Source organism: Alligator mississippiensis, chromosome 8 (assembly GCF_030867095.1).
Source record: "Alligator mississippiensis isolate rAllMis1 chromosome 8, rAllMis1, whole genome shotgun sequence".
Lineage (NCBI taxonomy): Eukaryota > Metazoa > Chordata > Crocodylia > Alligatoridae > Alligator > Alligator mississippiensis.
Window position 1 is genome coordinate 21872488 of NC_081831.1, and position 27867 is coordinate 21900354.

Here is a 27867-nt window from a genome sequence, read left to right on the forward strand (position 1 = left end):
CCAAGCAGGTTCCTGTGGGGCGGCTGCAGCAGGAGCCCTGCCCGGAAGCTGCTGCTGGCTGGGCAGGGCCCTTCTGCCCAAGAAGCAGGGAGCAAGGTGCAATAGGTTACGTTATGGGAGGGTGTACACATGGGTGCCTCACTCCCAGCCCTGTGGAGAGAAGGGCTGGGCAGGGCACAGTTTGTTGGGGGATGCTGCAGGCCAAGTGCCTGGATCCGGCCCGCAGGCCACATTTTGCCCACCCCTGCAATAGGTGGATATGAATGTGCTAATACTTCTCTCCTCTGTCTTTAGGTATAGTAAAGATGAGGGATTGCTACTATAACGAGACCGTAGGTTTTTTCTACAACAATAGTCGGAAGGAGCTGACAACCTACTGGAGGACAAAAGATGTCTTGGTTGTTGCCCTGGGCCTTACAGTCAGTGTCATTGTGCTCCTGACCAACTTGTTGGTCATCACTGCTATAATCATTAACCGGCGCTTCCACTATCCCATCTACTACCTGCTGGGGAACCTGGCAGCAGCAGACCTCTTTGCTGGCATTGCTTACATGTTCCTCATGTTCCACACGGGGCCCCGGACAGCAGGGCTTTCCCTAAAGACGTGGTTCATCCGGCAGAGCCTCCTGGACACCAGCCTGACTGCTTCTGTGGTGAATCTGTTGGCCATTGCAGTGGAACGGCATCAGACTGTCTTTACCATGCAGTTACACAGCAAAATGTCCAACCAGCGAGTGGTGTTTCTGATTTTCTGTATCTGGATCACAGCCCTACTGTTGGGCCTTATTCCTTCCTATGGCTGGCACTGTCTGTGTGCCCTTGACAAGTGCTCCAGGATGGCACCTCTCTACAGCAGGAGTTATCTGACCTTCTGGGCCATTTCCAACCTGGTCATCTTCCTTATCATGGTGGTTGTCTACACACACATCTTCATCTATGTCAAGAGGAAGATGACACGGATGTCCAAGCATACCAGCTTTCACCCCCGCTATAAAGAGACCATGATCAATCTCATCAAGACTGTCATCATCATCCTCAGTAAGTTACTTCTTGCTCTAGTTGTTTGGGATGGTACATTGGATCTCTGTCCCTTGGCTGTTGAGAGGGCATATGCCCAGTGCAGCTAAGACAAGAGAAATGGTTTTGAGATACCTGCCAGCTTCTGTTATCCCTGGGAATGCAGGGGGAAGGTATAGTTTAGAGATGCCTTGGTTCTGTTATAACCTGCATGTGACTTCAGGTGGCTGCCAAGGTGCTGTTTTGGGCAGCACTAAGACATTTGTGCTCTCTGACTATACCCCTTTTTACTAGATTTACGCCCAGTGCTTCCACCCTACCTTGCCTGCTTCCTGGTAGTGGTGGAGCCAGGGGTGCCAGGTGTCTGCCACCTGGGGCTTCCTTGAGGCTGACAGAATCCTCAGCCAGCCAGACCTGCTGGCTTTACAGGTCCCTGGAGACAGCGCAGAGGGCGGCAGAGAGGCTGAGTATCCAGCCCTGCCCTGTATAAAGCGAGCTGTTGTTTTTATGAGTGTTCTTAATGTGTTTCACAGAATATAAGCTGTGCTTCTGAAGGATCTGATCACTTGTGGCAACATCAAACATCTATTGATCACTCGATCAATTTGTATTAATCACCACAGTATGTGGGTATCTCACAGAAATCACCTGTGCACCGGTTTAAAATTCTTCACGAGGTCCCATTCATCTTCCTCAGTCACCTCATGGCCAGATAGAGAAACTAATATTTATTCTCTTTTCTTCCTTTCACTGCTTGCCACATCCCTTTTTCCCCTTTCTTGCTTACTGTTTTTCTTTTTTTTTCTAATGAGAGAGAGAAAAGAGGGGAGTTATACATTTTCCCCCCCCTCTCCTTTTTCTGCCCTAACATGGCCCTTCAGCAGCTGCAGCTTTAATTGTTGAGCTTCCAACAGGTATGATAGTTCATTTCTTCTACCAGATCTGCCTGTTGGTGGGTGCTTGGGTACAGAAATACTCCAAAATATTTGGGTCTTATAAAATGGGAGTTTATCAGGGACTTGCATAGAACTGGGAGCTATAACAGAGCTTAATAAAGAAGTCCTCAGTGCATCATTCTAATATAATAAAAGCCTTAGTGTGTCTGTCTGTCTGTCCGTAAGGCTTTATTTTCATTCTGACTGGTTGTCTTGGCAGCCAATCAATGCTGGCTGACACAACCGATCAGAGTGCCCTGCACAGACAGACACATGCGGCAGAACACCATGACAGCAGGGACTGAGGGGCCGAAGTGGTGTGGCAGGGTAAGACCAGCCCTCGTCCTCTCCCTGGCCCTGCTCCTTGGAGGCAGCACCAGCACAGGGTGCTGGCAATGCAGCGCTGGACTTGTCCCCTGGCTCCGGCCTCGTCACCGCATCCAAGGGGTGGCTACGTGCCTCCCCCCCACGAACAGAGAGTGTGGGGGAGGCCCCAGGGGGCAGAGCAGTGGCACTGCAGGGCACTGGGTGGTGTCACCCTGTCCCCCCATTCGTGGGCCATTTGCTAGTCTTTTAATAAAGGGCAGTGATGACAATTAAAAGATATGTTAGATTGGTATTTTCAAGGAAGGCAAAAGAATCTAGTGGCTAACACTGTCACCGGTATTTGGATTCTTTGAAAATCCCCATTTTGGGTCCTACTTGAGCTTTCCTGAATCTGCTGTGAAGATGACATAATTCTGGAGAGTGAAATACCAGGTCCTGTGTGCTCCAAGGGGACGTTCTCTCTGAGAATCAGTGGGGCAGACTCCTGGGTAAATTGGTGATGCTCTGGTGAAGTCAGCTGAATTCTGTCCAAACCGCGTTAAGAGAACGTGGTCCATATAGGTTTCTCCCAGTCTTTTTGGTCATTGTTCTGCATGGAGCCAGTGCTCTCCATCCCCAAAACAGCTGCATGTCAGTGCTGTGCAGTTTGTAAAGGACAGGGCTGGAAACAGGCATGGGCAAACCGCTGTCCAGGGCCTGGACAGAAAGGAGGCCCGAAAATGGTAATTTAAAAATTATTCTTATCATTATCTCTGGTGAAAGGAGGCCTGATATTAAAAGTTTGTCTGGGGCCCCCAGGAGTCTAGGTATGGTGCTGGTTAAGGGCTTTAGGGTGTTTGAATGGAAAGCCCTCATATATACATGAAATATTATTTGTAGTAACAGCCAGGCAGGCTTCAGTGCACTTTGATACCATATGTCTAGGTGCTGCCATGTACCTGGCACATTAGTGTGGTGTGTCCAGTACTGGCATAGTGAGATTCTCTAGTTCTTTCTCACCCTTAATAGTCTAAAGTGTTTAATCAGAATAAAATAAATGATCTTGCTAAGCTCCACTGCAGCCGAGCTGGGTTCTGGGACTGCAGTCACAACCTCCTAGCTTGCAAATCTTTTCTGATAAGTGCAGAATTTGCTCTGTCAGGGAAACCTTCAAACTGCAAACAAAGAAACTACTCCCTGCAAACTCCTGCTGGCAGGGCTGGGCTGAGGAGGGGGAGGGGGAATAGGAACTTGAGCCTAGTGGTTCCTTGGTGTCTTCCTGTTGGAGGGGGAACAAGCTCTTTTATCCTGTTGCAACTTGCAAACAGCAGCAGTAGGATTTTGTGCCCTTCTGATTTAGTTGTGTGTCTTCCCCAAATCAGCCCTGTTCTCAGCAGGGATCCTGTAGTTGCCTGGGAATCAATCTGATGCAGCACAGGGATCCAAAAACTTGAAAAACATTTTGTTTTGCTTATTTTGCAAAGCCAGGGAAAGGGAAATTTGTTTTCTGTCCCCCACTTATTCTAGTCGCTGCTCCCACCCTGGGTGAGTGTTCCAGGATTGACTAATCCCTGGGATTTGGGAGAGCCAGGCTATAAAGGAGGAAGGGTTCTGGTTACCAGACAGGTGTGACACACTGGGTGTCTAGGGTGAAAACTTATACAGACGTGACCTACCTCCCACAGTAAAAAAACTCCCTCTGCCCCCTCTCCATCAAGTCTGTCCTCCCAACAGAATTTGCCTTCCCCTGCTGCCTTGCTCTGGGAGCCAGGTGGGCAGGATTTGAAAGCCACTGTAGGTGCAAGTCTGCAGGGAGCTGAGGTGGTGGCTGAGTGGAGGCAGAGAGAAGAACACCAGCTCTTTGAGGTGTGGGGGAAACCTGACAAGCGGTACTTGGGGAGGAGAGGAACTGAATGAGCTGTCTGGTTTTGCCATCTTTATGGATCCATATTTGGGGGAAGTGCCAGCACCATCTCTTCACTCAAACATCTGGGTGCACGGGAGGAAGGAGAAGAGAATGAGGGAGTTTTTACTATTCAATACTGGAAAATACCTATTAATGTCATGCCTCAGCAGAGCTGTAAGTGTAGAGAATTTCTGCCCTCTGAAAAATTCTGTACAGTTCCTCCCCACGCCCAGGCTCCGTTCAAGCTGAGGCTCTGCACACAAGAATATTTTGCCCCTTACACATAGGAGGGTGTGGTTGCTGCTGGGCGTGTGATGACGAGAAGGAAGGTGGAGGAGCTTCATAGGCCCTGTGTGCCTAATTCCTCCGGACGGTGAGGGAGCAGTGGCTCCAAAACCAGTAGATCACAAACGTTAAAAATATGGTACAAAGACCTAAAAGAAAAGCACTGAAGGAGAAGGAAGGAGGAAGTAGGGGTGGGAGGTGCAGGAGATGGGTAAGGGAAGGGCCAGCCCTGCTCCCACTGAAATCAAGAGCAAATTTTGCAAGTCCAGTGATGCAAAACAGGCCCCTAATCCTGCAAAACAGAGTCATTGCTGAGCAGGCTTCAGACTGAGTTATTAAAAGCCCATGGGGACTCTGGACAGCAGGAGGCATTATCTCTCAGTCCAGACAGCATGGACTTCAGCTGTATCCTAACAGGGCTACTCCAGATAAGAGCTGTGGAGTCTTACAAATGTCTGTGCCCTTCAGGGCTTTAAAGCAAGTTGGGATGAGGTCAGGGCTGTTGGGTCTGACAGTGAGACATCCCATCCTTGTTTAGATATGTGGGCGGGTATGTGCATGACGTGCCATCCCTTGGGTCCCTTGAAAGTCTCGGATCTGATGAGAGCAAAAGGATGGAGCAAGCAGACAACATGTCATGTGCCATGTCTCGTGTCATGTGCCATGGACCAAGGGAGGGTGGTGGGAGTAGGACTAAATATCAGGTATTTTTATAGCAGGCTAACTCTTCCCTTTGCCTTGCTTGCCTACCTGCCTTGCCTCCCTGCTCTCTCAAAGACCATCTGCCCGTTGCACACAGGCATCTGGCCAAAACCAGCAGGGCCAGAGGGCTAGCAGGGAATTCATAATGGACCAGTTTCTTTGGTGCTGTAACTGTTGATATTAGAATAGTTTAACTGGGAAAGAATTTGCGCAAGTAAACTAACCCATTTGAGATTGTTGAGAGAATGATAAACATAAAATACACAGAAAAAGATCATATCTAATTGAAGTCACCAGCTTCCAAGTTAACAATTTGAGCACAAACCTGAAATCCAGGAATCCCTGAACACTAAAGCTCACTATGCTGCTGATTTCCTCTGTGATCCTTGCAAGTCTCTTAGCTTTGTGTCTCAGTTTCCCTACTTGTAAAATGTGAGTGATAATATTGATCACCTCTAGAAGAAAGGGGAGATTATTAGAATTTAGTTAGGGAAGGCAAAATGACAAGTCCTCACTCTTTCCATACAGTTAGGGAAAATGGAGCAAGATTGTGAAGCAGTTAATTGTTCATTAAAGGGAATAAGAAGCACTTGGCTTATGTTAAGCATCCAGGTGTTTGGCAGGGGGGAGGAATAAGTGTATGCTATAGGAGAACTAGAAAGTTGCTGACATGAATAATCTTGATGAGGCTATCAATAGTGTTTACAAAAATGGTGTAGGAAAGTGCTTTGCTCTGTGGTGAGAGGCATCAGAGTTGTTAGCCTGAGCAGGTTCAGCCAGTAGGTTGTTAAGATTGGTGAATATGGATTTTCCCAAAAGTACATGGATTTTTTTTTACTTCTAAGTAACATTTTAGACAGTACCTTTGTTAGGTGAGCAAAGTACAAGGAGATGGAGATAATAAAGTCTTCTGTTGAGCCCGCATTGTGAACTGTCTGGTATGATGAGTCGGATTTTCCAAGGAAATCCACAGTCCTTTAGGCCAGTGTTTCCCAACCTTTTCCAGCCCAAGGCTCACTTACATTAATAAACCTGTTAAGGCAGTCTCCATCCTCATACCTATTGTAGCTAATTGCCATGACAAAATTCTGCAGCACACCTGTTTATTTCTGATGGCACACTTCTGTGCCGCAGCACACGGGTTAGGAAACACTGCTTTAGGCACAAGAGTAGGAATCAAATTATCAGATGTGACCCTGGGTATTGTGTACTGAGCACTTGTGACAAACTAACCATTCATGAAACACTGGGAGCTGGTAGGAACCAAGTTCTGCAGAACTGGCACCAGATTTTGCAGTTGTGGACCCTGTCGCAGGGCACCTTGGTACCCCCTGCTCCTAGAGAGGAGGAACTGCCAGGGAGAGAGAGACAAAGCCCTGGCAGAGCCTAATGAGCACAGCTGCCAGTTGCGGGGCAGCTAATAAGAATCAGCTGGCCAGAAGGGGGCAGGGCCTGGCCCTCATAAAGCCCAGGGCTGAGGCTAGGCTGGCAGTTCTCTGCCAGCAGCTAGGGAGGTAGGAGCTCTGGGAGTGAGGATGCAGAAAGGAGCCTAATAGCAAGTACCACTGTTATATGGAGCAATGTTGTTATAGCCAGGTGGCTTTGAGCTGAGTTATGGCCAGGAGGCTCTAGTTTATGTTTCTGTTCAGGCTTTGTTATTACCCCAGAGGCTTGGGTGAGGCTGTAGGGGTTGGAGGAGGCCTCGTAGGTACCCCATAGGGGTGGGGTGTCCTAGCGCCAGTGAGGGTGCAGTCTAGCGCTAAGAGGGCACATTATTCTCATGGGGACCCCAGCGCCAGCGAAGGCGCGGCTTGTGCGCCAGTGAGAGCGCAACTGGCAGTGAAAAGCGCAACCAGTGGGTTGCGGGCGGGGAACAAAGACCCCAGGTTGTGTGCGGGGTACGTAGACCCCAGCCCCAGAGTGGGGCAGAATTGAGAAGCCCAAGGTGGGCACAGCAAGCCCCAAGGCGGGGGAGCGCCATATCGGACTATTGAGAAGCCCTAGCGTGGGCATGGCGAGCCCCGAAGAGGGGGAGCACCATATTAGGAACCCTAGAGCGGGGCAATACTGAGGAGCCCAGGGCAGGAGTAGCGAGCCCGGTAACAGGCTAGCACCGAGGAAAACCCAGGACAGGGGCAGGGTGCTGCGGTGGACCCCGACGGAAGGGGTTAGTGGCATAGCGCCCCAGGAGAAGGGCAAGGTGCTGCGGTTGTCCCCGGCAAAAGGGGATAGCAGTGCAGTGAGCCTGTACCAGAGAGGGTAGTGGTGCGGTGGGCCTAAAAGGACTGGTGGCTCGAGGGGACGTCCCAGAGGGGACTAGTGTATTGTAGAGAAGGGCCAAGAGTGGCCATAGGTGCATCGTGACTGGACAACATCTATCCCATCAGCGAGGCTTGGGGCGTGGTATAAGGGGTGGTAGGAGCCACGCGCAGCCCATAAGTCTAGGGTGCCTGGGGAGCACCCGTCATATCGGGAGACCACAGGAGTCCAGGAACACACGGGGACAGAGGTCCCGAGCAGCCGTGCCCAGGGAGTCGTAGGCAGCCTCCCGAACCTACTGAACATCAAAGACGTGGCGGGCGAGAATAAGAGGGTGCCTTGGGCCGGCCTTGACATGGAGCGAGGGACCTCGAGGAGATCACGGCCCTCCTGAAGGACCCCGCCGTGACAGACCCCTTAGAAACCTGTGCCTGCTAAAGACAGGTCCTGCAACTGCTGTGGTGCAGGTTTGCATAAGCTGATGGGATGGCATTAATGATACAGCTGTGGGTTTACTTTTACTTACTTACTTACTTATTTATGCTAGAAGTAAATGGGACCAAAGTGGCAATCTTGTAAATTTATTGGAGGTACAGCTGCCCAGAACATGGTTACAGCTGTCTTGACTACACTGAAGTTTGATCAGTTTGCTCAAGAGATTATATTGCTTGGTTCCTTGTGATAGCAGGGAAGGGGACTCTGACCCAGGAAGTTCCTTTTTTGCAGGGTTTCTAACCCAAGACCATTTTGTCATTATTGACAATCTGAAAACTTTTTATTAACAACTGCATTTTTTTTTTTACTGATGTATGATTTACATAATGTAAATATAACTCTTCTGCCAGACCCTGGGCAAGAGTTGGATACAAACCATAGTCAAATCATGTTGCCTCTCCAGCCTCACTCCCATTATACTGGAAGAGAGCCCCAAAGAAGGACTGCTGTCTGCCTGCCTGCCACCCACCAGTGTTTCAGGCAGATGGGACCCAGCACCAGCATGTGGCTGGGAGATGGGGAAGGACCTACACAGAGTCCTGTGGATCGCAGAGCTCCCTTCAGGGTGCTGTGCTTCCACTCAAACATCAGGTGATGCTGCTCTACTCAGTCTGTGGTTTAACACTGTGTCCAACTTCTTTCCCACCACAGAGCAACAGTCAGCTTTGGTGGGTTTGTGTTTTATTGGACAGCACAATTTTTAAGATTTCACAGGTGTTTTTTGCCTGGTTATTTATAGTGTCGGTAAACTTAATGGACAGTTGGCAACCCTACTTCTATACTTTCTTATGTTGCTACACCACTTCAGGGATCCGTGTTTTTGTTCAGAGCAGCCCCTTTGGCCATTTGTCTTCTCTGGCAGATGTTTTCCAATAAAGGGTATAGCTAAGAAGTTCTTGGTGACCCACTCCTTTTCCTTCACCCTTCCCCAGGACAAAGGACACAGTACAACCCTAGGGTAACGAGACAAATCCTTGAGCTAGCATGTCAGAAACATGTATGAGGAAGTGCACTTGTTCATTAAACAGCTTCTTAAATGTGACCATAAACAGCAAGTTTTCAGAATGCACAATATTCACCTTAGAAATCCTCCCCCTGCGCCCTTTTCACACACAGGATAATAATTATCTTTTGCCCTTAGACACTCCTCCTCTACATAACAGCTTTACAAATGGTAGGATTATAGGAAGGGTTGGACTGGATCACACTATCAGTTCATCTAGTTCAGTCTCCCCTTTCTGGTGACTAGCATTAGGTGGGTCTGACCAGATATAAGAAGCCTGTGTGAGACAGGGATCCTATCATCTCCCGAGCCCTCATAGTCAGAAGTTGGAGTTTATACCCTGTTACAGGAAAGGTTAGATTATTTATTTAATTCTAACTTATAATTCTGGGTAGTCTTGTCATTAATTAAATGATTAAATATCCAAATGTTGTCAAGCTCTTTTCCTTAGGGAAACCTTGTGGCAGTGAGTTCCACTAGATAACTGCATTATGTAGGGGGGAAAATGTTTACTTTTCTCAATGTTGGATTTACCTCCTTTCAGTTTCCCTATTGTGTTAAGACAAGGGATCCTGGTTTTCTCTGGGAAAAAAAAAAAACCCCAATTTTCGGTTTAAAAAAAGTAACTCCAAATTTACATTTTTGGATCCCTGGTTATGATAGGGTTATTAGAAACTCTGCAAACATTCATTATTCTGCTTACCTGCATCCCATCATCTCTTAATCACTTATTTTCCAAGAGAGATCATCCCAATCTTTCTGTTCTACTTCATGCATTTGCTTTTCCAGGTCCTTGATCATAGCTTGTTTTTCTTCTATGAACCCACTGTAATTTGCAGTGCCTTTTTGAGATAGGGTAACTGATTCATATTGCGCACAGAATCCTGGTACAGATGAACTGTTGATTTTACATAATGTCATGGGAATATTTTTTGTGGGTTTTTTTTCTTATCCATCCAATTGTTTTATTTGCTTTTTACATTGCAGCTTTACAGTGGACTGAAGGCTCCATTCAATTGCCTACTGTAATGCTGGGGACTTTCCTTGAGTCAATACTGATAATGGAGTCTTGTAAAGTGAATCATTAAAAGGATTCACTCCAATGTGCATGTTGTTACATGTGTCAACAATTACATTTAATTATATGTACATAATAATTCTTTTCCTCCCTGGAGAGGAGTGGAAAGGAGGAGAGTGTCAGTTCCATCTTCATCTTATAAATGGAAAAAATGAGGAAAAGGGAGAAGAGTAGAACTAGCTGTATATTTTTTCATCTACGTTTTTTTTCAACAGAAAATGTTTTTTGTTTGTTTTTTTTTTTTTTTGCAGAAACAAGATTTTTTGCTGGAAGTGTTCATTTTAAATGACAGGTTACAAGTTTTTCTATGAAAACTCCAAAAACTTTAAGACAAAATTGTTTTGAAAATTTTGATAATTCTTTTTCATGTAAAAATTTTTGTGGGGCAGGGAAAAACCCTGTTTCCTCACCAGTTCTAGAAGCAAATGATTTGCCCAAATCCCCCTGTCAGTCAGTAACACAGCAAGGAGGCCTTTCTTTTCCTCTAATTTCTTTTGTTTTTTTTGCCAGGTGCCTTTGTTATCTGCTGGACTCCCGGACAGGTGGTGCTTCTTTTGGATGGGTTGGGCTGCAAGAGTTGCAATGTGCTGGCAGTGGAGAAATATGTCCTCTTGCTGGCAGAGATCAATTCAGTGATCAATGCTATTGTCTACTCCTACCGGGACAATGAGATGCGCAGCACCTTCCGAAAGATTCTCTGCTTCATCTGCTATAGGAATTCCAAATACTCACCTGCACCCATGAAGCTAAATGCTGCAGACCGCAGGATATTCACTCAGAATGGTCACTCTACTGCGGACTCCTCGATCTAGTTCCAATGTACAGTGTGTATATATATCTGAATATATATACTTATATATATCTGAAGACTGTGGATAGCAAAGACTTTGGGTGGCTCATTTGTAAAGCAGAACAACAGTATTTTTTTTTTAAACTTCTCCAGCAAAAATTTTTGGATGAAATATTTTTGTCAGCTCTGTGAGGCAAAAATGCTTTAAAGACATACCCACTGGTATATTTCTTGGGACAAACATATTTTGAAATATATTCCTGCTATTAAAGACTGCTATTTTAATAGCATAGCTGATTTAATCTAGCAGCATCCAGCAGGCATGCTACATGCTAACCAAGACCTTTGCATAACTCTTTCTACAAGAGAGACTTGTTTTTTTTAATTCTTCAGTATTAATGTCTACACAAATTACCTTTCCAGTACTAGGATACTGCAGGGCCAAACCCCACTTTATTCAGTCCTTCATTAAGCATAGCATCTTCTGATTTCAGTGAGATGATTTTCCTGAGTGTGTCCTGTGCTAGGTTTTGATCCAGAGTTTTCTAAAATCATGTTCTGTTCAAAGACCCTCTAGAGAGGCTTCAGTTTACATGAACTTCATTTTTAAAAAGCATGTTCCTACTTTGGTATGGTGTCTGTTACTGAATTTCAAAGTATTCATTACTTTCCTAGGATGGTCCAGGAACGCATAACGCTTTCCTGAGACGGAGAGCTATGCTGCAACTAAAAAATCCAGTTGTGTTATTCTTCTGTTAAGTGATGCTACATGGGAGGTTTGACTGAAAATTTGTTGCCTGTTTGTAAAGAAGGGATGAGTCATGGTCCTTGAAACAATAATTTTCCACTCATTAAAGGTTCTCTGGGACAGGTTTTATGTTAGATTCCAAAGAAATCAGCACTTTGCTGTAGGTTTAATATACGGTCTGTAGCTTAAACTCTTCAAACAGCTTGTTAGCAGCTGAAACTTGGTTCACCAAACCCCATCCTTTTCACACAGCAGCCTGACAAATGAAAAGGATTTTTCAGCACTACTTCACTTAGAGTCATATTCTCTGTTGGAGTAAATCTTTACTTCATTGTGTTTTCTCCATCAGAGATTCTGGCCCTTGAAATGTATATGAACATTGCATATAATGTCACTGGGATCATGAAAGATAATATTTATGATGCTGGGCATGTGAGTGACTACAAAGTACTTCAAGATGCTGTCACGTCATTCAGAAAGCTTTAGGTGGGATTTGCAAAACTACTTCATATTGGCCTAACTCTGCCCCCATGGAAGTTGGTGGGTATTTTACCCATGGGTCCATAGAAACAAAACAATATTGAACACTTTTGAAAGCCTAGGCCATAATTTCTAACAAATAATATTTGATTTTCAAACATGCAGGAACCTGAAGCTGTAGGGTTTGAGGTCCATCCTGGCTGTCTTAAACTCTGACCTTCACAGACCCAAAGTTAATTAAGGGATTGCTGAGCCAGTGTGGAGTTAGACAGACATTTGTTTAGTCTCTAACCTTGAGATCTTTCAGGGACAACTTTACATATGTAGTTACTTTTTTTTTTTTTTTAGATAGATGATTATCACCAGCCACAGAATAAACAGCTTCCAAACACAGAGCTTAGGTATGCTTGGAAGCTGCTTAGCTTTCAAACTTCCAGAAAGAAAATGAGTAGTGCTTTCTCATATTGGTAAGGATTTAAGGAAACAGATCAATTCAGTGCAGTGGTGCTTAACCTTCTAGCCCTGTAGGCTAGATGAGTGGAGTGGGGCCAGTCCATGGGTCCAACTCCATGTACCAGCCCAGCTACTGGTGTGACCCTGTGTATCAGCCCAGCCTCACCTGCCAGACCTGGCCTTGGTGTGACTGCACACACTGGCTCAACTCTATGTGCCAGATCCAGCTGTGATGCAGTGGTACCTGGAGTTGTCATCCCACCCACAAGGCTCCCCACATGTACAGAAGTTTCATGGTTGGGGGGCAGTGGCAGTGTTAATTGCTTCTGTTTGTTTGATCAGAGCTGCAGTAATTAACACTGCCACCGCTCCCTACAGACCTGCAGGGAGCTCCACAGGCCAGGTAACACACACTTGTGGGCTGGAGATTTGGGCACCACTACTCCAGGTGGACTAGTAAGAGTTAGATTCAGGAGCTTTGTTGACTCCTGAATATAGTCCAAACCCAGAGTTTTCCTGCTGTTTCCACAAAAAGCCTCAAAGCAGCAAGTCATTAAAAAGATTTCCACCAAATACAAAGCAAAAAAGTCCCATCTTGGAAATACATATTTGTTCAGAGTCCCTCATTTAGTAACAGGAAAAAAACCTGTAAACAGTCACATAAATAGTAGTGTTTAGATGAGGATTGGTGCCAAAATGATTTCCAAGGGACAGAATATTTATCATATTGCAGTTGACTATGAGTGAGTCTTTGTAGTGGGTGAAATGACATGCAGCCCTCCAAAGAACTGCAATTGGCTTTTATGCCCAATTGGGCCTTTAATAAGCTGTGCACATTCCTCCCAAAGGACCCTGCAAACTAGCCTGACCTCATCCTGCTGGGCTGCAGCTGTTGTACAGTGTTAGAGAGCAATAAGAGTCCCTTCTTACAAGTGCTTTCACACAGGTGTCCTTCATAGAGGTAAGAAAGCTGTCTCTGTTAGTGTCCTTATTAGAAGATGTGCTGATACTGTAAAGGCTTGTATTGTCTCTGTATTTTTACTTGGTTTGTTTAAAGTTATCCTGACAGTCAAACTTTTGGGGGGAAGTATAGTTAGGATCTGGCTAACTTTTATCAGCCAGACACTTCCCTCAGAGTCTCCTGCATCAGAGACTGCCAGTGCTTTATTTGTCCCAGTGGAGTTTGAGTTTGAATAATGATGGCAAAATGCAAAAATTCAGCTCATGATTTAGTCTCCTCCTTCAAAATATGTTTCCCTTCCTTCAACCAAAATAGTAACTAAAAAGAAAGGGGGGACGTCCCACTCCTGTGAAAACAAGCATCTGAGTGACAGCTATCACTCATTTAAGAGCGGCTTGAGTCTTTAATAAGGTTTTTCTTCCTGACTAATTTAACCTGTAGAAATCCAGCAGATTTTAAGATGTATGAAACACACAAGGCAGAATGAAATCAGGAGGTATAGAAGCTAGGGGTTGGAAGGTGATGTTTTCAGATAAGACTTGAAAAGACATGGCAAATCAGTAAGTTGGAGGAGATACAGCAAGGATTCTAGCATGTGCAGAGACCAGCCACATAGCACTTGAAAACAGTGGTAGAAGGGGGAATAAATGGTATGTATAGACTATACATAATCAAAAGGGATCTTAGACGCTTAAATATACTGTTTGTGTTCACTTTCCACCTTCCCTTGTTGAAAACACAAAACTTCATCCAATTATGTGGTGTCATGACTTGCATGTTTATATTAGATTTCCCATTCGTCTTACTATATGCCTAACTAAATACTTTGCAGGAAAGGTTATGATGTTATCTGCCAATATATTAACTTTCTCTGGGCAACTTAGAGTCTCCAGATTTAATTTTCTCATTGCACGATAAATGAGATGCCATCGGGTGCATGTGAGTTCTGTCTTTACTGTCATACAGGATTCATCACTCACTGAACCTGTGCCAGTTCTTTCACCTCAGATGTCTTGGCTCAGTGCACAGTGCAACAGTACTGGCTGTAAAGCTAGCATCCCTCACTCTATTCTGTTCAAGATTTCTAAAATCAGTGTGAAAGTGGCTTTGAAAGCTCATCATCTTTCATCAAATTTCTTCCGATGAAGAAATCTCTCTGGAGTTTGAACTTGGCCAGCATTGTATTGTTCTAGATGTCAGAGGTGCATGTAACTATTACAGACTTATTGAGCGTTGGGTGGGAGGAAAGAGAGATCTAGGAACTATTTTTAAGGGATCAAATATGGGACATATGAGGACACACAGCTTGATCAAAGATAGGCTGCATGGCTCCAAGAATGAGAGGTCATGGCTTACTAGCTAGTTGGAATTCCTTAAGCAAGTTGCTGCCAAAAGTAACATGGGGCAAGTGTATTCTGAAAGGACCTGACACACTGGAGATTAATATTGAAGGTTCTGTGGAAGTTTCATTTATTGGAATTGAAACTGGATTAAGGGGTGAAGATGAGTGAAGAGAAGTGGAATTGTTAACAAGGGGAAGTTATTTATGTATACCCCCAAAACCTTCCAAAGAATTGGGGGAAAATGTCCATTTTGTAGTGACCACTTCGGCATCAAGTAACTGAGAATAACTACAAGCCTGTCATCTAATTTTAATAAGTAAAGAATAATTGGTTTAAGTGAAGGGAAACAATTAATGTTTAAGGCTAGTAAGGAGATGGACACAGGTTAGAGGATTATGAGTTCAGTAAACAATGGACATCAAGGTTTGGAGGGGGGGGGGTTCTGGCTTTGGACATGCATTGATGTAGCTGCAAAACCTGGCTTCTTTCTGCCATGGAAAGTGCATGTAGAAAAGAGGTAATACAGGAAAGAAAGGTCACATCAGTTATTCCCTGTGGTATTTCCATGAGAAGCTTTCCATTGTGTCCTTTAAATCATCCTGAGGGGGAATATTTGTTTTGGCCAATACAAACATTTTTATAAAAAGCACAATGGTAGTATCCAAGAGCAGCCGGGTTTCCTGAATATGGGTCGTCTGGGGATTGCAGTCAGTCATTTAATAGTCATTCTTATGCACAGCTTGTGGCTGTGGGTTAGCAGTGAGCAGGATACTTGAGGGCTGTCTATGCTGCTACATAGAATGTGCCCCAGCCCAATAGCCTAGCTTTAAATGGACTTTTTCACAAAGTTTGGCTCTAGCCCCTCCAGATCTTGTGATCATGGTGGGAGGGAAGCTTAAGTATAGTGTCACAGTTGTGAGATAGTAGCAGAGATTGTGAACCAGGATCAATGTTTTCTGACTTGGAGAATTACATTTAGGCACCTAGAGCTATGTTTAGGGATCTGCTTGGTAAATCAGTGGTCTCAGTGGCAGCTTCCATTGAGGAAGCTGGGAGTTCAGCATCCATGAAAATTGGGCTGCTCAAGTAAGTGCTTACACATAGATTTGGGTACGTGACATTAGGAATGTGAGCTGGAAAATACTGGCTTCAGGTGTTATATGGGCTGTCCGGTTATTAAAATGCCTGATTCCTATATACACTGCCACGCTGTCAGAGAGGTTCAAAGAGATTCTACTATGAAGCAGATCATATACTGCCTCTTGTAAAGAGCAGTGTTTTTGGTTGATCTCCCTACACTTCTGTAGCTTGCTGTGTCCCTGGCCATTCAGTAGTAGTTATTGTGAGTAAATAAATCCTATGGGAACGTCTCTTTTGCTGGACCACAGGCAGTTCTCATACTTCTGGCATAAGCAAACTCCAACTATTGGGACATACGAGGAGATTTTTCCTGGGGCAGTTTATCCTGCAATGGGCAGTGCAAGGTGTCTGGCATCTTCTGAATGAATTGATAGTAGTTACAATCAGAGATTGGGCTAACTGGGCCCCTGATCAGATCTAGTCTGGAGATTCTGTTACTGCATCTTCAGAGACCTCGCTACTAGGCTGCTGGCTGCTTTTGAATTTCAGAACTAGGATGCTCAGATACAAAGCTGATGGTGTAGTATAAAACACGTGACAGTACTACTGCAGATGGGTCCTTGACAGTCCTCAAGTTAAGGTAGGAACTGTGATACTTACCCTGTAGTAAGTACAACAAGAGGGTGGAGACTGGAATCTATTAGTGTGTTCTTTGAAAATCAGCCATGTGAGTAAACTGTTTACTGACATGCTTTACTTGGTCAAAGTTGTTTTTTGAAATGTCTTGTCCTTTCTTGCATGCTGCAGCACAACTCATTAAGTGAGGTTGTTTTAATAGGCCTAAGTTTTTTGTTTGGCGGTTGGGTATGTAAATGCATCTTTCTCTTTATAAATCTAGCTTTTTTATTAAAGTATATACCACACATTGTAAATAAATCAGACCAATGAGAATGCACATCTCCAGTTTACATTCATTTAAACGTACATTCAGTTTGGATGACTAAGCTGTGTCTGTGTCAAATGGAGCCTATGTTTTTTTTAAAAAGCATGCAAAATAAGAATGCTCAAGTACTGATATGTTAAATAACAAAATAATATACCACATGGCAAGCATGAAGTGCAGAAGACCACTGGTCTACTCTGTTCATGTTACATCTTCAAACTTTACTCAAAATATCAAGTTGTATCTTTGCATCATTCTCTGCTGACAGTTCCTAATGAAGCCAGCAAAACTTAAGAGTGTTTAGTATCTCCGACTATCAGGTCATTTTTGTTTAGATGTCTAATTTTATGCACTCAGGTTATGGCCTTATATTTTCCAGGTTTTTAAATTAGTTTTATAAGAAGGTAAGGTAAACAATGAAAACTAGTAATAAAATGTAATTAGCTTTTCCTTGGGAATTTGCAAAGTCCACACTACATCCTCTGGCCTTTTAAATATTGAGATTTTGGGACAGATCCAGAGGCCAGGAACTGTTTTCTAATGAGCAGATCCCATTGCAGAAAGCTTCTTGACTTCTTTGCTAAAAGCTACTCTCTCTCTATAGCTTGGGGTAGTTTCGGCCTTTGCTTGGCAATGCCTGCCTATCAGGCAGCAGAATAAATGTTGGAGCCTTCTGGTAGTTTACAAGCATCTTTTTAAACATTCCTTTGACCTTAGTATCTGTTCCTTTGACCGCTAACACCTGCTGTTTGCATCATCACCATAGCATCCAGCAGGGCTAGGGAAGAAATTCTTTTGCAAATGATGCCTGACACTGACTTCTTGATGAAAAGGGTTCCTTTGTGGACAATGCAACCAGCCCTTCCTGCCCCACCCAGACAGGGAGGATTTCAGGTATGACACAGCAGAGAGGACTGGTAATTTTACAGTGACCAGAGCAGTGTTACAGAAGGTGCCAGATAGATGTGATGTGGCAAGGAGGATCTCGGATTTGCCCACATTTCCAACAAGAAGAAAATCACACTTTAGTGTTGCAGACTTATCAGCTAATAAGTTTGGCCTCTTTAATGAAGCCTGTAGATGGTAAGCATAGAGCCCTGCACTGGCTTCAATGTAGTATACATCTAAGCAGGAACATAAGGAAACATCCAATTGTCCCTTGTCATTGTGGACTGTGTGGTTCATCTTCCTTGCTTGCCCTCTAGCGCTTGTTCTCTCCACTTAAAATAGCAGTTAGCAATATTAGCTCAAAATTCACTGAGAACAAGAAGTGGAATTTGGCACGTGTTACACCAAGAGGTTTCTGTAAATGGCTCTAACACCATAAAATCCCTTTTGTCTAGGCCTTGGTGTTCTGGAAAATTAAAGGGAAACAAAATTATGGGAAGTGGGGATTCACCCGCTCCCTTGGATAGGCATTTGCACAAAGTATTTCTCAAGTCAGAATGGTAGTACTTCAAAGCCCAGAAAAAAGTAGTACCATGAAAGCACAGCACAGCACCTTAGCACAGGGAGGACCTGGAAATCCCAGTGGCTGGATGTTTAGCTGTGCCCCATAGGCACCTACTACTGGTCTTGTCTCTCTCTCTCTTCTTTCTTGGGTTTCTGTGCCTCTGGTGCCTCCTCAGCTCTGATGATTTTTCTCTCTTTTTTGTGGCCCTTTGGACTGTTCAGAGAAGTCACCTTCTTTATTGCAGAGACTTGGAGTTCAGACAAGATACATTCCAGTGGCTTATGTTTTTGCCAGGAAATTTTAGAGGGTGCAGTGAGGTTGTTAGTGTCAGAAACTCAAAAGAAATAAAACCACCTAGCTGTAAATATTGAGCTCAAAGCCCAGGGCAAGACCCAGAAGTATTTTATAAATTTTTGTGCTGGAAACAATAGTGGAAAATGTGCATTACCAGTGAGTCTCTAGAAAAGCATCAGTGCTGCCACAAATGCCCACTGGGTGGTGTCCCATCTCAGTGACAGTCCTACTATACTTTAAGAAATCTAAAGAAGGCTGGTCTATGGGGGGAGCCTGAAATATTGATGGAGAGGCCAAAGGGCACTTAACAAATATGGAGGAGCCTGTGATTCACTGATATTTACCCCCTTGTCATTGTCTAGCACCTGAGCATCTTGGACTTAATGTTCCTAAATAAATGGTTCAGTTTCTCCTGTCTCCTGGGAATTTGCTTTATATTGTGCTTGTCAATGAGTGTGGAAAATCTTACAGCAGAATCACTGTTAGTGTCAGACAGCAGTACCGAATATTTGGTAAGCCACTCTGCACGTAAGATAGTGCATGTCCACTAGGAGGCATTCAAGAATAGTGTTTCATTTATTGGTTTGTGACACTCTTGCTATGTAAAGTATTTACACTTGAGACCTGCAGTTAGTTGTGTTAGTCTGAAGCCAAGTAGAAGTCAAGGTAAATGTCACCTTCTAGAACAGTAGATGTGTACAGTACATGCTTTTGTGGGCTGAAGCTCACTTCATGAGATTCTCTTTACACTTGTTCAAAGTGTCTACAATTCTCCCATCAGGCTGATGTCTTTATATTTGCTTTTGATTCTTCAGCTACTTGAAAAAGATGTAAATACCTCTAGGAGGTGCCCTGATTATCTTATTACTCTGAAATGCAGCTCTGGGCCTCCCCTGTCAGAGGCTGTCTGGCCACTACAGAGGCTGAAATTCTCTTCTACATCACAGGAGTGTCTGTCTCCAAATAAAGTAAGTGGCAAGAAACTCAGACTGCAACAAGGGTAAAATACAAATTCCACCCTCCAAAATTAGCCAGTGTTGAAAACTGCTGTCTGTCTAGGTAAACAGGCTCAGCTGGGTTCAGCATCCTTTGTCCTTGTCTGCATTAGACCTTGTCCCTAAAGCTTCCCAACAGTGTACTAGCATTGATGCAGCTCCCTGTTGGAAATGTGCATACAGAGCAGGTGCTAGCTGTGACTATTCTCTTCAGTGAAGTGAATAGACTTTTGGTGTAAGAACATATTTTTGCAAACTGCATGGACAAAATGGCATGTGCCTCTGCGGGAGGCACTGTTACATCACCAGTTATTGAATGCAGCAGATTCTGTATTGTGTATGGGGCCTGGAACATTATCCCAGAGCAGAAGTTCTAATCTGTCAGCCTGCCTGCTGTTCATCTCACTCCTGACTCATAATGTTAATAATACTCACATACTTCTAACACAAAAACCTAGGAAATGTTATCTTGATGACTTGATCTACATCAAGTACACATACAGAACATGATCTAGTATCAGCGAATATCGGACACATTTATGACAATGCATCATCTAAACATAAATCATCTCCTTGGATACAGTAAGAAACTATTTTTCATAATTTTTCCATTAAACAGATTTTTTATTTTTTTTTAGAAAAAATGTATTGCCCACCCCCCAAGCTGCCAGCTTCTATCATAAATGTTATTATCTGTGTGTTGAGATTATTGTAAAATTCTGCAATGGAAGCCAAAAAGGAGACAGAGATAAGTAAGCTTGTATTTAATTTTTTAAACTTGTGGCAACTTGTAGAATAATTCAGTTGGTGATCTGCTGCTTCTTGTTTGGACCTCAGAAGTGCTGCAGGAAAGGGTTGTGTCTCGCGTGCACTCACAGCTGGAAGGGTGAAGCCCAGAACTTGGATCATCTTAATGATGGCAAGGAATACTGGGAATAAGGGCCAGTATGTGAAGATTGAGGGAGGCAAGTGCCTAGTACCCATCAGCTCTTTCTAATGAAGGTGAAGTGATCTGATTAAGTGATGGATCTGATGAAGTGAGGTCAGGATCACAAGAGTTAATGCTCTTATCACATCTCTGATTTAGTTAGTCTACAAGGTACAAATCTACCCTGTTTTCTGTCTGATTTAAGACTAATACAGCTAGCTACCTCTTTCTTTCTAATGGACATCTCTGGTGTCTGACTAGGTCTGGCCAGACTGTGCGCCTGCTGAGTCTTGTACACCAGACTTGCTGCTGCAGGATAAGCCTGGCTTCATTTAGGTGCTAACTTAGCTCTGGCCCAGTTTCTGTATGGGCAAGTGTTTTTGGCCAGCCTTGAGTCAGCTGGAGACAGGTGAAGGAGATGTTCAGATATCATATTGATAAGGACAGATGATAGAATGAGTATAGCTGATGCTGGCTGGTGAGATAAAAATTAAGACCTCTGCAGGGGAGTGTCTTGTTATGAAAATAGATGAGCAGTGATGGTCCAATAGTGAAAGTACCAGTTCCATCCATTGATCATTGGAGCTCCCCTTGTGTACAGTCAGAATCCAGAAGTGTCTTGGGCTTGGAGAATCCTGAAATTGTTTTAAAAGGGCAGATATACATTTCTAAGCCTCCTAAGCATTTATCTTCCCTTCCATCCAGATACAGCCATTTGCTGTTGCATGGGGATTTCAGCAAGACCCATGGGTGGGGCAGGTTTGCCTAGTCTGGATCAATAGTTTGAGATCAAGGAGAAAATGTTATAGTATTTTTTATAAAACTAACCAACTTCTTCCTCTTTGGAAGAACGGAATCCTTTGTACTTCTACAGTGCGTTTCAGATAAGGGTTAGATCATTTTATACTTGTTTGTGAAGTGCCACCATCTTTCTGTTTGAACAGTAAGAGTTACTGTCCATTTTACTGACACACAGTGGTGCGAAGCAAATCAGCGTGACTAGAGAATAAAACTGAGGACCTGCCTCCTAGTCCCTGCTGAATCAGTACATCATACTCCCTCTCTGAATTGAGCTAGAAGCTAGGAATCCTGACAAGGGGCAGCAGTTACATGCACAGATAGTCTCTGTTTCATGCACACGCATGTGTGTACACATATCAAGATACTTAGACATGTATACATATCCATGTAATAGGACTAGATGCATACAAATGCAGTATATTATTTGGTCAGATAAACTCTGAGAGAAGCAATTTGTGGGGTCAGTGAGGATAGTTTTCCTTCTGAGACTGCTGCATGTTTTCTAGATGGAACCCATCAGTTCTAAGAATTGGAAAAGCAGTGATCAGTGGCCTGGTAGGTAATCTAATACCATCACCATGCAAATATTTATTCAGGCTGCAGCCCTTGCTATGGCTGTTTATGGAGATAAGGTATGGTTCACAGGTGGGGATGAATCTGCTTGCAGATTTATGGCTCCATGGGCTTTTCTTTAGCACACACACTTGCCAATCAGCTTCAAGTCTTGGCTTCAATTTCTATTTTTTTTTTTGTGCTGACAGGAGAGGATTCACTTGCTAATTATACCCCACTCTATTTCCTATCAAAATACACAGGTCGATTTATCAGAGGACTGGAGACAGCTCTCCAAGCTCCATTGGCTGCATCAGCAAGAACTTTTGCAATACAATTTAATTTCTTGTCATCTTTTAATTCAGCTCCTTCCCCCCACAGGCATCCTGTGAATGAGAAAAGATGGTTTATTAATCATTTTTACCAAAAGGTTGAAAAATATGGCATTTTCTCAAGCCATGTTTCTTGCACTTTTATTATGTCATTCCACACTCCCACAGCATTTAAAGAGGAATGGGGTCATCTGTGCTCAGCCCTTTGACATGGGAAGATTGGCTCCTTTTTTATGAAAACCTGTCAAATGTAAATGTTCTGAGCTAGATTCTGCCTATCAATTAACTTCCTCAAGAGGTAAACTGGAGTAGCAGAGATGGGATCTGGCTCACAGCTTGTATGAAAGATATGATGAATAAAATAAGAATCTCAGAATTATGAATGTTTAACTTTATACAACTGAGACAAAGGTTTGTTGCCTTGTCATCTCCAGTGGTATTACTTTCAGTGTGAAAAGCTAAATAAATACCTACATCTTTACAGGACTGGGGCATTAAATTATATTATAATAATGCAAGAAATGGAAGTTTCTAAAGAGAGCCTGCAAAAAAGGAAGGTTTTCTCTGCTGACACACTGAAAGAATGCTGTTTGAATCATGCAGGCTAAATACTTTTGACCTAACCTAGCTGTTAAAGGTGGCTCTTAGCTCCAGTTAGGACGTAAGTGGGCTTTGATTGTCCCTGGACCCTGTGAAACAGACTGCTACAGAGGAGGTCTTGCAGGGAAACCCTAGAAATGTTCCAGCTTAGCTAGAGATTCATGTTTTACTTTGGTTATGAATAATGCCAATCCCTGTGACACATGTAATTTGGGATCATAAATATCATGTGCTATATATATACGCTGGGCTCCTCTTCTTACACTAACTTTATGGTCAGTGTATTTCCATAGATTTCAGTGAAGTTGCTGGTGATTTACATTAGCCTAAGTGTGGGGAGAATCAGATCTTGGTTTGAAGTAGGGTTGATACATTGCCTGCTTGCAAATGTAGTATCTGCATACTGCTGTGTTTGAAGATAATATGGAGAATAGCTTGTGTTTTTATAGCACCTCTTACTGAAGGATCTCAACCCACTTGGAAACCAGGACAAAATACCGTTCTTCCTTATTCTCCAAATAATTTGTCACTTGTAAATCAGTGGTGGAGCTGGGACCAGACCCCACATTTCCTAAGTCCCAATCCTGTGCTCTGGCTTTTAGACAGCCCCTCTCTGGAAGCCTGTATTGGGTTATACGTATAGACAGTGCTGCGGGGACGAGTGCGCGTGTCAATATTCACAGTGGAACAGCTCCCATTTTGTAGAATCAGAGGGAAACATTTTTAAAATGATGCCCTGGAGGAAAATGAGTGCGTGACTCTCTGTGAGAAACTGCTTGGGTTTCCCTAATGTTGCTTGGAAAATGTGCCCCGAAGAATAAACCCTGGCAGTAGCTGGCTGCTGCTGATTGTTACTGGGGCTTGGGGACTCACAGTGCTTATCTCTGCCTCCTCTCCTCTTCCCAGCTTCCTCCTTCTGTCTCTCAGCTTCATCTTTCCTTCTCCTAGTGAGGAAACTGATCCTGTCATTTTTTTCAAACAAGCCGTCTCTTCCCTGGGACCTGCAGTAAGAGCCGCTTTTTCCATCTCTGGAAACATACGTAAATACGTTCCCAGTGTGGATGTATAATTAAAATGCTGCTAAAACAAGCTCAGCAGGACAGTGCAGATTCCTGGGACATGTCCCGAGATGGAAATAAGAAAAGATAATGAGGGCGTTGGAAAATCACGCTAGAAACCTATTCCACGGTTCGTTTTAACTGTCTCTGCTCCGCTTACGACCGGGGTTTGGTGACAGCGGGACGTTTCACTTAGTCCACGCAGCGCCGGGATGACGCCTCTTGGCGCGGCCTCCCTCCAGGACCAGCTGTAGCCGTGCAGCTCCCTGCGTTCACGTAGGGAAGCACCTGCTTATGCCTCGCGCACATGCAACACCTGACGGCGGTGCAGCCCCTGCGGGCACTCCCGAGCCGCAGGATTGAATCCAGCGACCTCCAAAGGGCTGCCGGCGGCTGCGGGGCCCCACTTCGGAGAACGGGCTGCTCTTCTGGCACGTACGGCTGGAGGCAGGCACCCCACGGCCTCACAGGTGCCAGAGCCGGGACGTAGCCCTGCTCCGCAGGCCGCGCAGCCTGGACGGGCCCGCTGGGGGAGGCGCGAGAGACGCAGTGTCAGGGGATGGGTTCAACCATCAGCGCGGGAGCGGGGCTCGAACCAGCACAGCCGCCCGTGACCGCCGGCCGGGGCGCTGGGGGCGGAAGACCCCTCTCGGCCGCCGTCCGCCGCGGGGGGCGGGGCCCGGGTGAGGGGGCGGGGCCGGGGCGCGGAGGGGGCGGGGCCACGTCGCGCGGGGCGGGGCGGGGCCTGCTGGGCGCTGGGCCCTGTTGTGCGCCAGGCGCTCGGGCCGCCGGTGCCGCTCCGCCCGCCCGCTATGGAGGGCCCGTCCCGGTTGCTGGCGGCGGCGCACGGCGCGGCGGTGCCCCTGCCCGGCGGCATCCCGCCGCCGCCCTCCGCCGGGGACCCGGCCGCCGCCGCCGCGCCGCCTCCGCCCCCGCCGCACCAGCCGGGCCCGCCGCCGCCCCCGCCGCCGCCGCCGCCCGGGCACCAGGACACCGGGGACGTGCTGCAGCAGATCATGGCCATCACGGACCAGAGCCTGGACGAGGCGCAGGCCAGGTAGGGCCCGGCCGGGTGCGGCCTCGCTGCGAGCGCCGGGGCCTGGCGCGGCCCGGGGGCTGCAGGGCGGGGTGCGCCCGGCGCTGGGGCGGGCTCCGTTCATTGTCTGCGGCCCCGTTGTGGCTTGGGCGCGGCCGCGGCGCGGGGCTCGTCTCTCGCGGGGGCGCGGGGAGCGGGAAGTCGCTGCCGACCGGGCACGGCCACGGGCCCGGGCCCTCCCCTCCAGGGCCGCAGGGTTTGGCCGGGGCTGATTTCGGAGGAACACGCCTGTCCCCCCGCAACCTGAGGAACCCGACGGATGCTCTCACCCGCTGGGAGCCGCTGCCCCAGGCCTGGCGTTTGGGAAGGACCCGAGCTAGCGAGCGGCGTGGGCTTGTCGTGCCATGAAGGAGTGCTCGCAGCTTCCTTTTGGAAGACGAGCGGTCGTGTTGTCCGTCTGCTTTGTGCCCCTTTGCGCTATTCGTGACGGAGCAGGAGGTTGCTTAGTGCTTGTGTTTGGGGCCACGGCCGTACGGGTGCCTTAGGCTGGCATATAAAGTTTGTCTGCCGGTTAACTGCCGAGTTACGCTCTCCCTCCCTCCACTGCTGAAGGCTGAGATTCATCACGGCCGCTGTGTTTAATATTGCACAACTACCGTAGAACTGGGCCCAGGGGGCTGCAAAGCCTTGTGTTTGTGGGGCAAGATTGAAGTGCTCAAGGAGATGAGTTGACCTGAATGTCTAGAATACTGCAGTTCAGGTTTGAGCAGTTTTCACGTCTGCCTTTCCTAGGCCGAAAGGATGCTGCGCTATCAATCCTTCACTTCAAGAGTTAAGTGTCCCCTACTCACCTTTAAATTGCTGCTTGCACTATGCCCAGGAAAGACTATGTATGTTGTAGCCTCTTACAGTCCTCTCTAGGATGTAAGTCATTGCAGGGAGTAACATAACCTGATTGTAAAAATATTGGCATCGTTCAGCATTTTCTAGCTGCTTCTCTTTGCCCTAGAGATGTGTGTCCCTGATTGGCTCTGTGTATTGCATGCTTTGCTCACTTGACATGTACCCGTTATAGCAAATAGGTAAACACGAGCAGGCAGTTTAGAAAAGGGAGGATTGTAGCTCAGAGCTAGCTTATGAAATTAGCTAAATGAATACTCATACTTCAAATAGCAGTCAGTGATCTGTGAGTTCAGTCAGGAGCCTGTCTGATTGTCCACTATAAAACCCCCCAAATGAGGTGTGTTTCAGTGTTCCAGAACCTCTCTAACTGGCTATCATTGTCCTCCAAAGCGATGCTGAACGAGGCTGGTTCTTGTCTATATTTGAAGTCTTGCTGTGCTGTCCCCTGAGCACAGTTAGTGTAAGCAACTCAAGTAAAAATACAGAATTGCTAAAAATAAACTCCTAAGCTTGTTGACTAGATGACTGGAATATAAGCAAAACTGTAGCTGTGTTTCTGTCAATATTGTGATGGAATAAGAGAGTATTTGTTGGAGCAGTCCTAAGAGGAAATTCATGGTAAAGTTTTGCAGACTGTATATATGGAAAGAAAACATTGTACTGTGCTGCATTTGATCTATATTAATTTTGATTAATATTTTAGACTAGCTTGACTTGGGGAGAGGATGTTTAAATGATGTCGTGTTCCACCTCTCTAAAACAGCTTTCATTAAGATAAATTTTAGCCATATCCCTTTGAATTCCCTTAACAAATGATGGGATCAGGCTTCCCTACAATGCTTTCCTTTCTCTTCTGTTACTAGACTTCAGTCAAAACTCTCCATAGCTGCTGTGCAGAATGTATGCTCTTCCAAGCATACAGTTTGTTTAAAAAAAAATCACAAAAATCTTTGCCTATGATACTGCAGTTCTGTTTTCTTCTTTTAAAATCATTTTCAGGATAGCAGGAAGTTTCCTTGTGTTGTCATAATTCAATTATTTCTGACAAGCCATCTCTGAGCTGCCTAGTGCATTTTGTGCAGGTTATTGCTTGGGCTATCTCAGGGTCTTTAGCAACAACATGTTATTCAAAAGGTCTCTTTGAGTACAGTGGCTTTTTGAAGACCTGGAAACTTGAAAGTTTTTTGCATTTGAAGTGATCATACATATACAATAAGGGTTCTTGCACAATAAGGGTTCTTGCCTTGACAATAATGAGTTCATCTTCATCTTCATGGAGTAGTTGGGAACTGGAAACCTGGGGTAAATAGGCCTATAATGCCATTAAAAAAGCAAAGAAAAGCTCCTTAGTCCAGTGTAAGTAACAGCAAGATGCCTCAGGGATATAGGCAGGGTGTTCCAAGACTCCTGCCTTTCTGCACAGGAACTTATTTGTTTAGCTTCAGTTCTTTTACTTGCTAGGGATTTATCTTGTTTCTGAAAAAAGCCTGTAATTAAACTGTACCATGTTACAATTTGCAAGCTTTACTGGGGCCCCTGGAGATCCAGGCCTCTCAGTTTCTACAGTGTAAATTTTAGGCTGCAAGCTAAAAATACGTGGACTTGAAGTTTTATTCATGGAAACAAGCCTGCCAAAATTATGGTAACATTGTTATTAGACTACATTACCAACTTCATTCTTTTACACAAGAATGAGAGGCTTATGATTTCAGGGTAGCTTTATACACCTGGTAAGACATCTGACTTATTGTTTTGTGTGCAAGCCAGTGGTTTCGGTTCTAGTTTGAAGCAAGCAGAGTTCCAAGGCCTAGGAATTCCTTGCTTGTCATCAGGCAAGGACAATAGACTCCGCTTGGCTGTCTTCTCAGCTGCCTTTGTTCTCAGGCACATTTTCTGTGGGCATATCTTGATCTGCTTAGATATTTGTTAAGTGTGTAGTAGGCCTCTCTTGTTTGTATGCAGTGAATCAACTTGTTCAGTGAACTTCAACTTGTGATAATTCTATTTAACTCTTGTACTCTGTTTATAATGTTTATGGGAGGTTTGCAGTTGCCTGTTGTAAACATGACTGGAGAAGGCTTGTAAGCAATTGAGTGCTCTTTAGAGCTGTTGTCCATGGCTGTGCTAATGC

At 45.2% G+C, this 27867-nt stretch overlaps 2 protein-coding genes across 6 annotated transcripts in view; both read left to right on the top strand.

Moving 5' to 3' along the window:
* The window catches only part of LPAR2 (lysophosphatidic acid receptor 2), a 29064-nt gene extending 10123 nt beyond the window's left edge, over positions 1-18941 (top strand). For both annotated transcript variants that reach the window (XM_014595789.3, XM_006277043.4), the window contains 2 exons: positions 295-1038; positions 10497-18941. In XM_014595789.3, coding sequence (XP_014451275.1) covers positions 306-1038; positions 10497-10798 — 1035 coding nt within the window. In that variant the 5' untranslated portion in view covers positions 295-305 and the 3' untranslated portion in view covers positions 10799-18941. The remainder of the gene's footprint in view (positions 1-294; positions 1039-10496) is intronic.
* PBX4 (PBX homeobox 4) overlaps positions 1-27867 on the top strand; it is a 56442-nt gene that overhangs the window by 10040 nt on the left and 18535 nt on the right. The window contains exon 1 of one of the 4 annotated variants that reach the window (XM_014596077.3): positions 24179-24267. The exons of 1 other annotated variant lie outside the window; for it this stretch is intronic. Coding sequence is in view for 1 of the 3 variants with exons in the window: in XM_059732208.1 (XP_059588191.1) it covers positions 24610-24854 (245 nt within the window). In the remaining 2 variants the exon portion in view is untranslated. Of the gene's footprint in view, positions 1-24178; positions 24268-24581; positions 24855-25599; positions 25665-27867 lie in introns of those variants that run through there. 2 more of the 4 variants (XM_059732208.1, XM_059732210.1) reach the window with 2 other exon arrangements.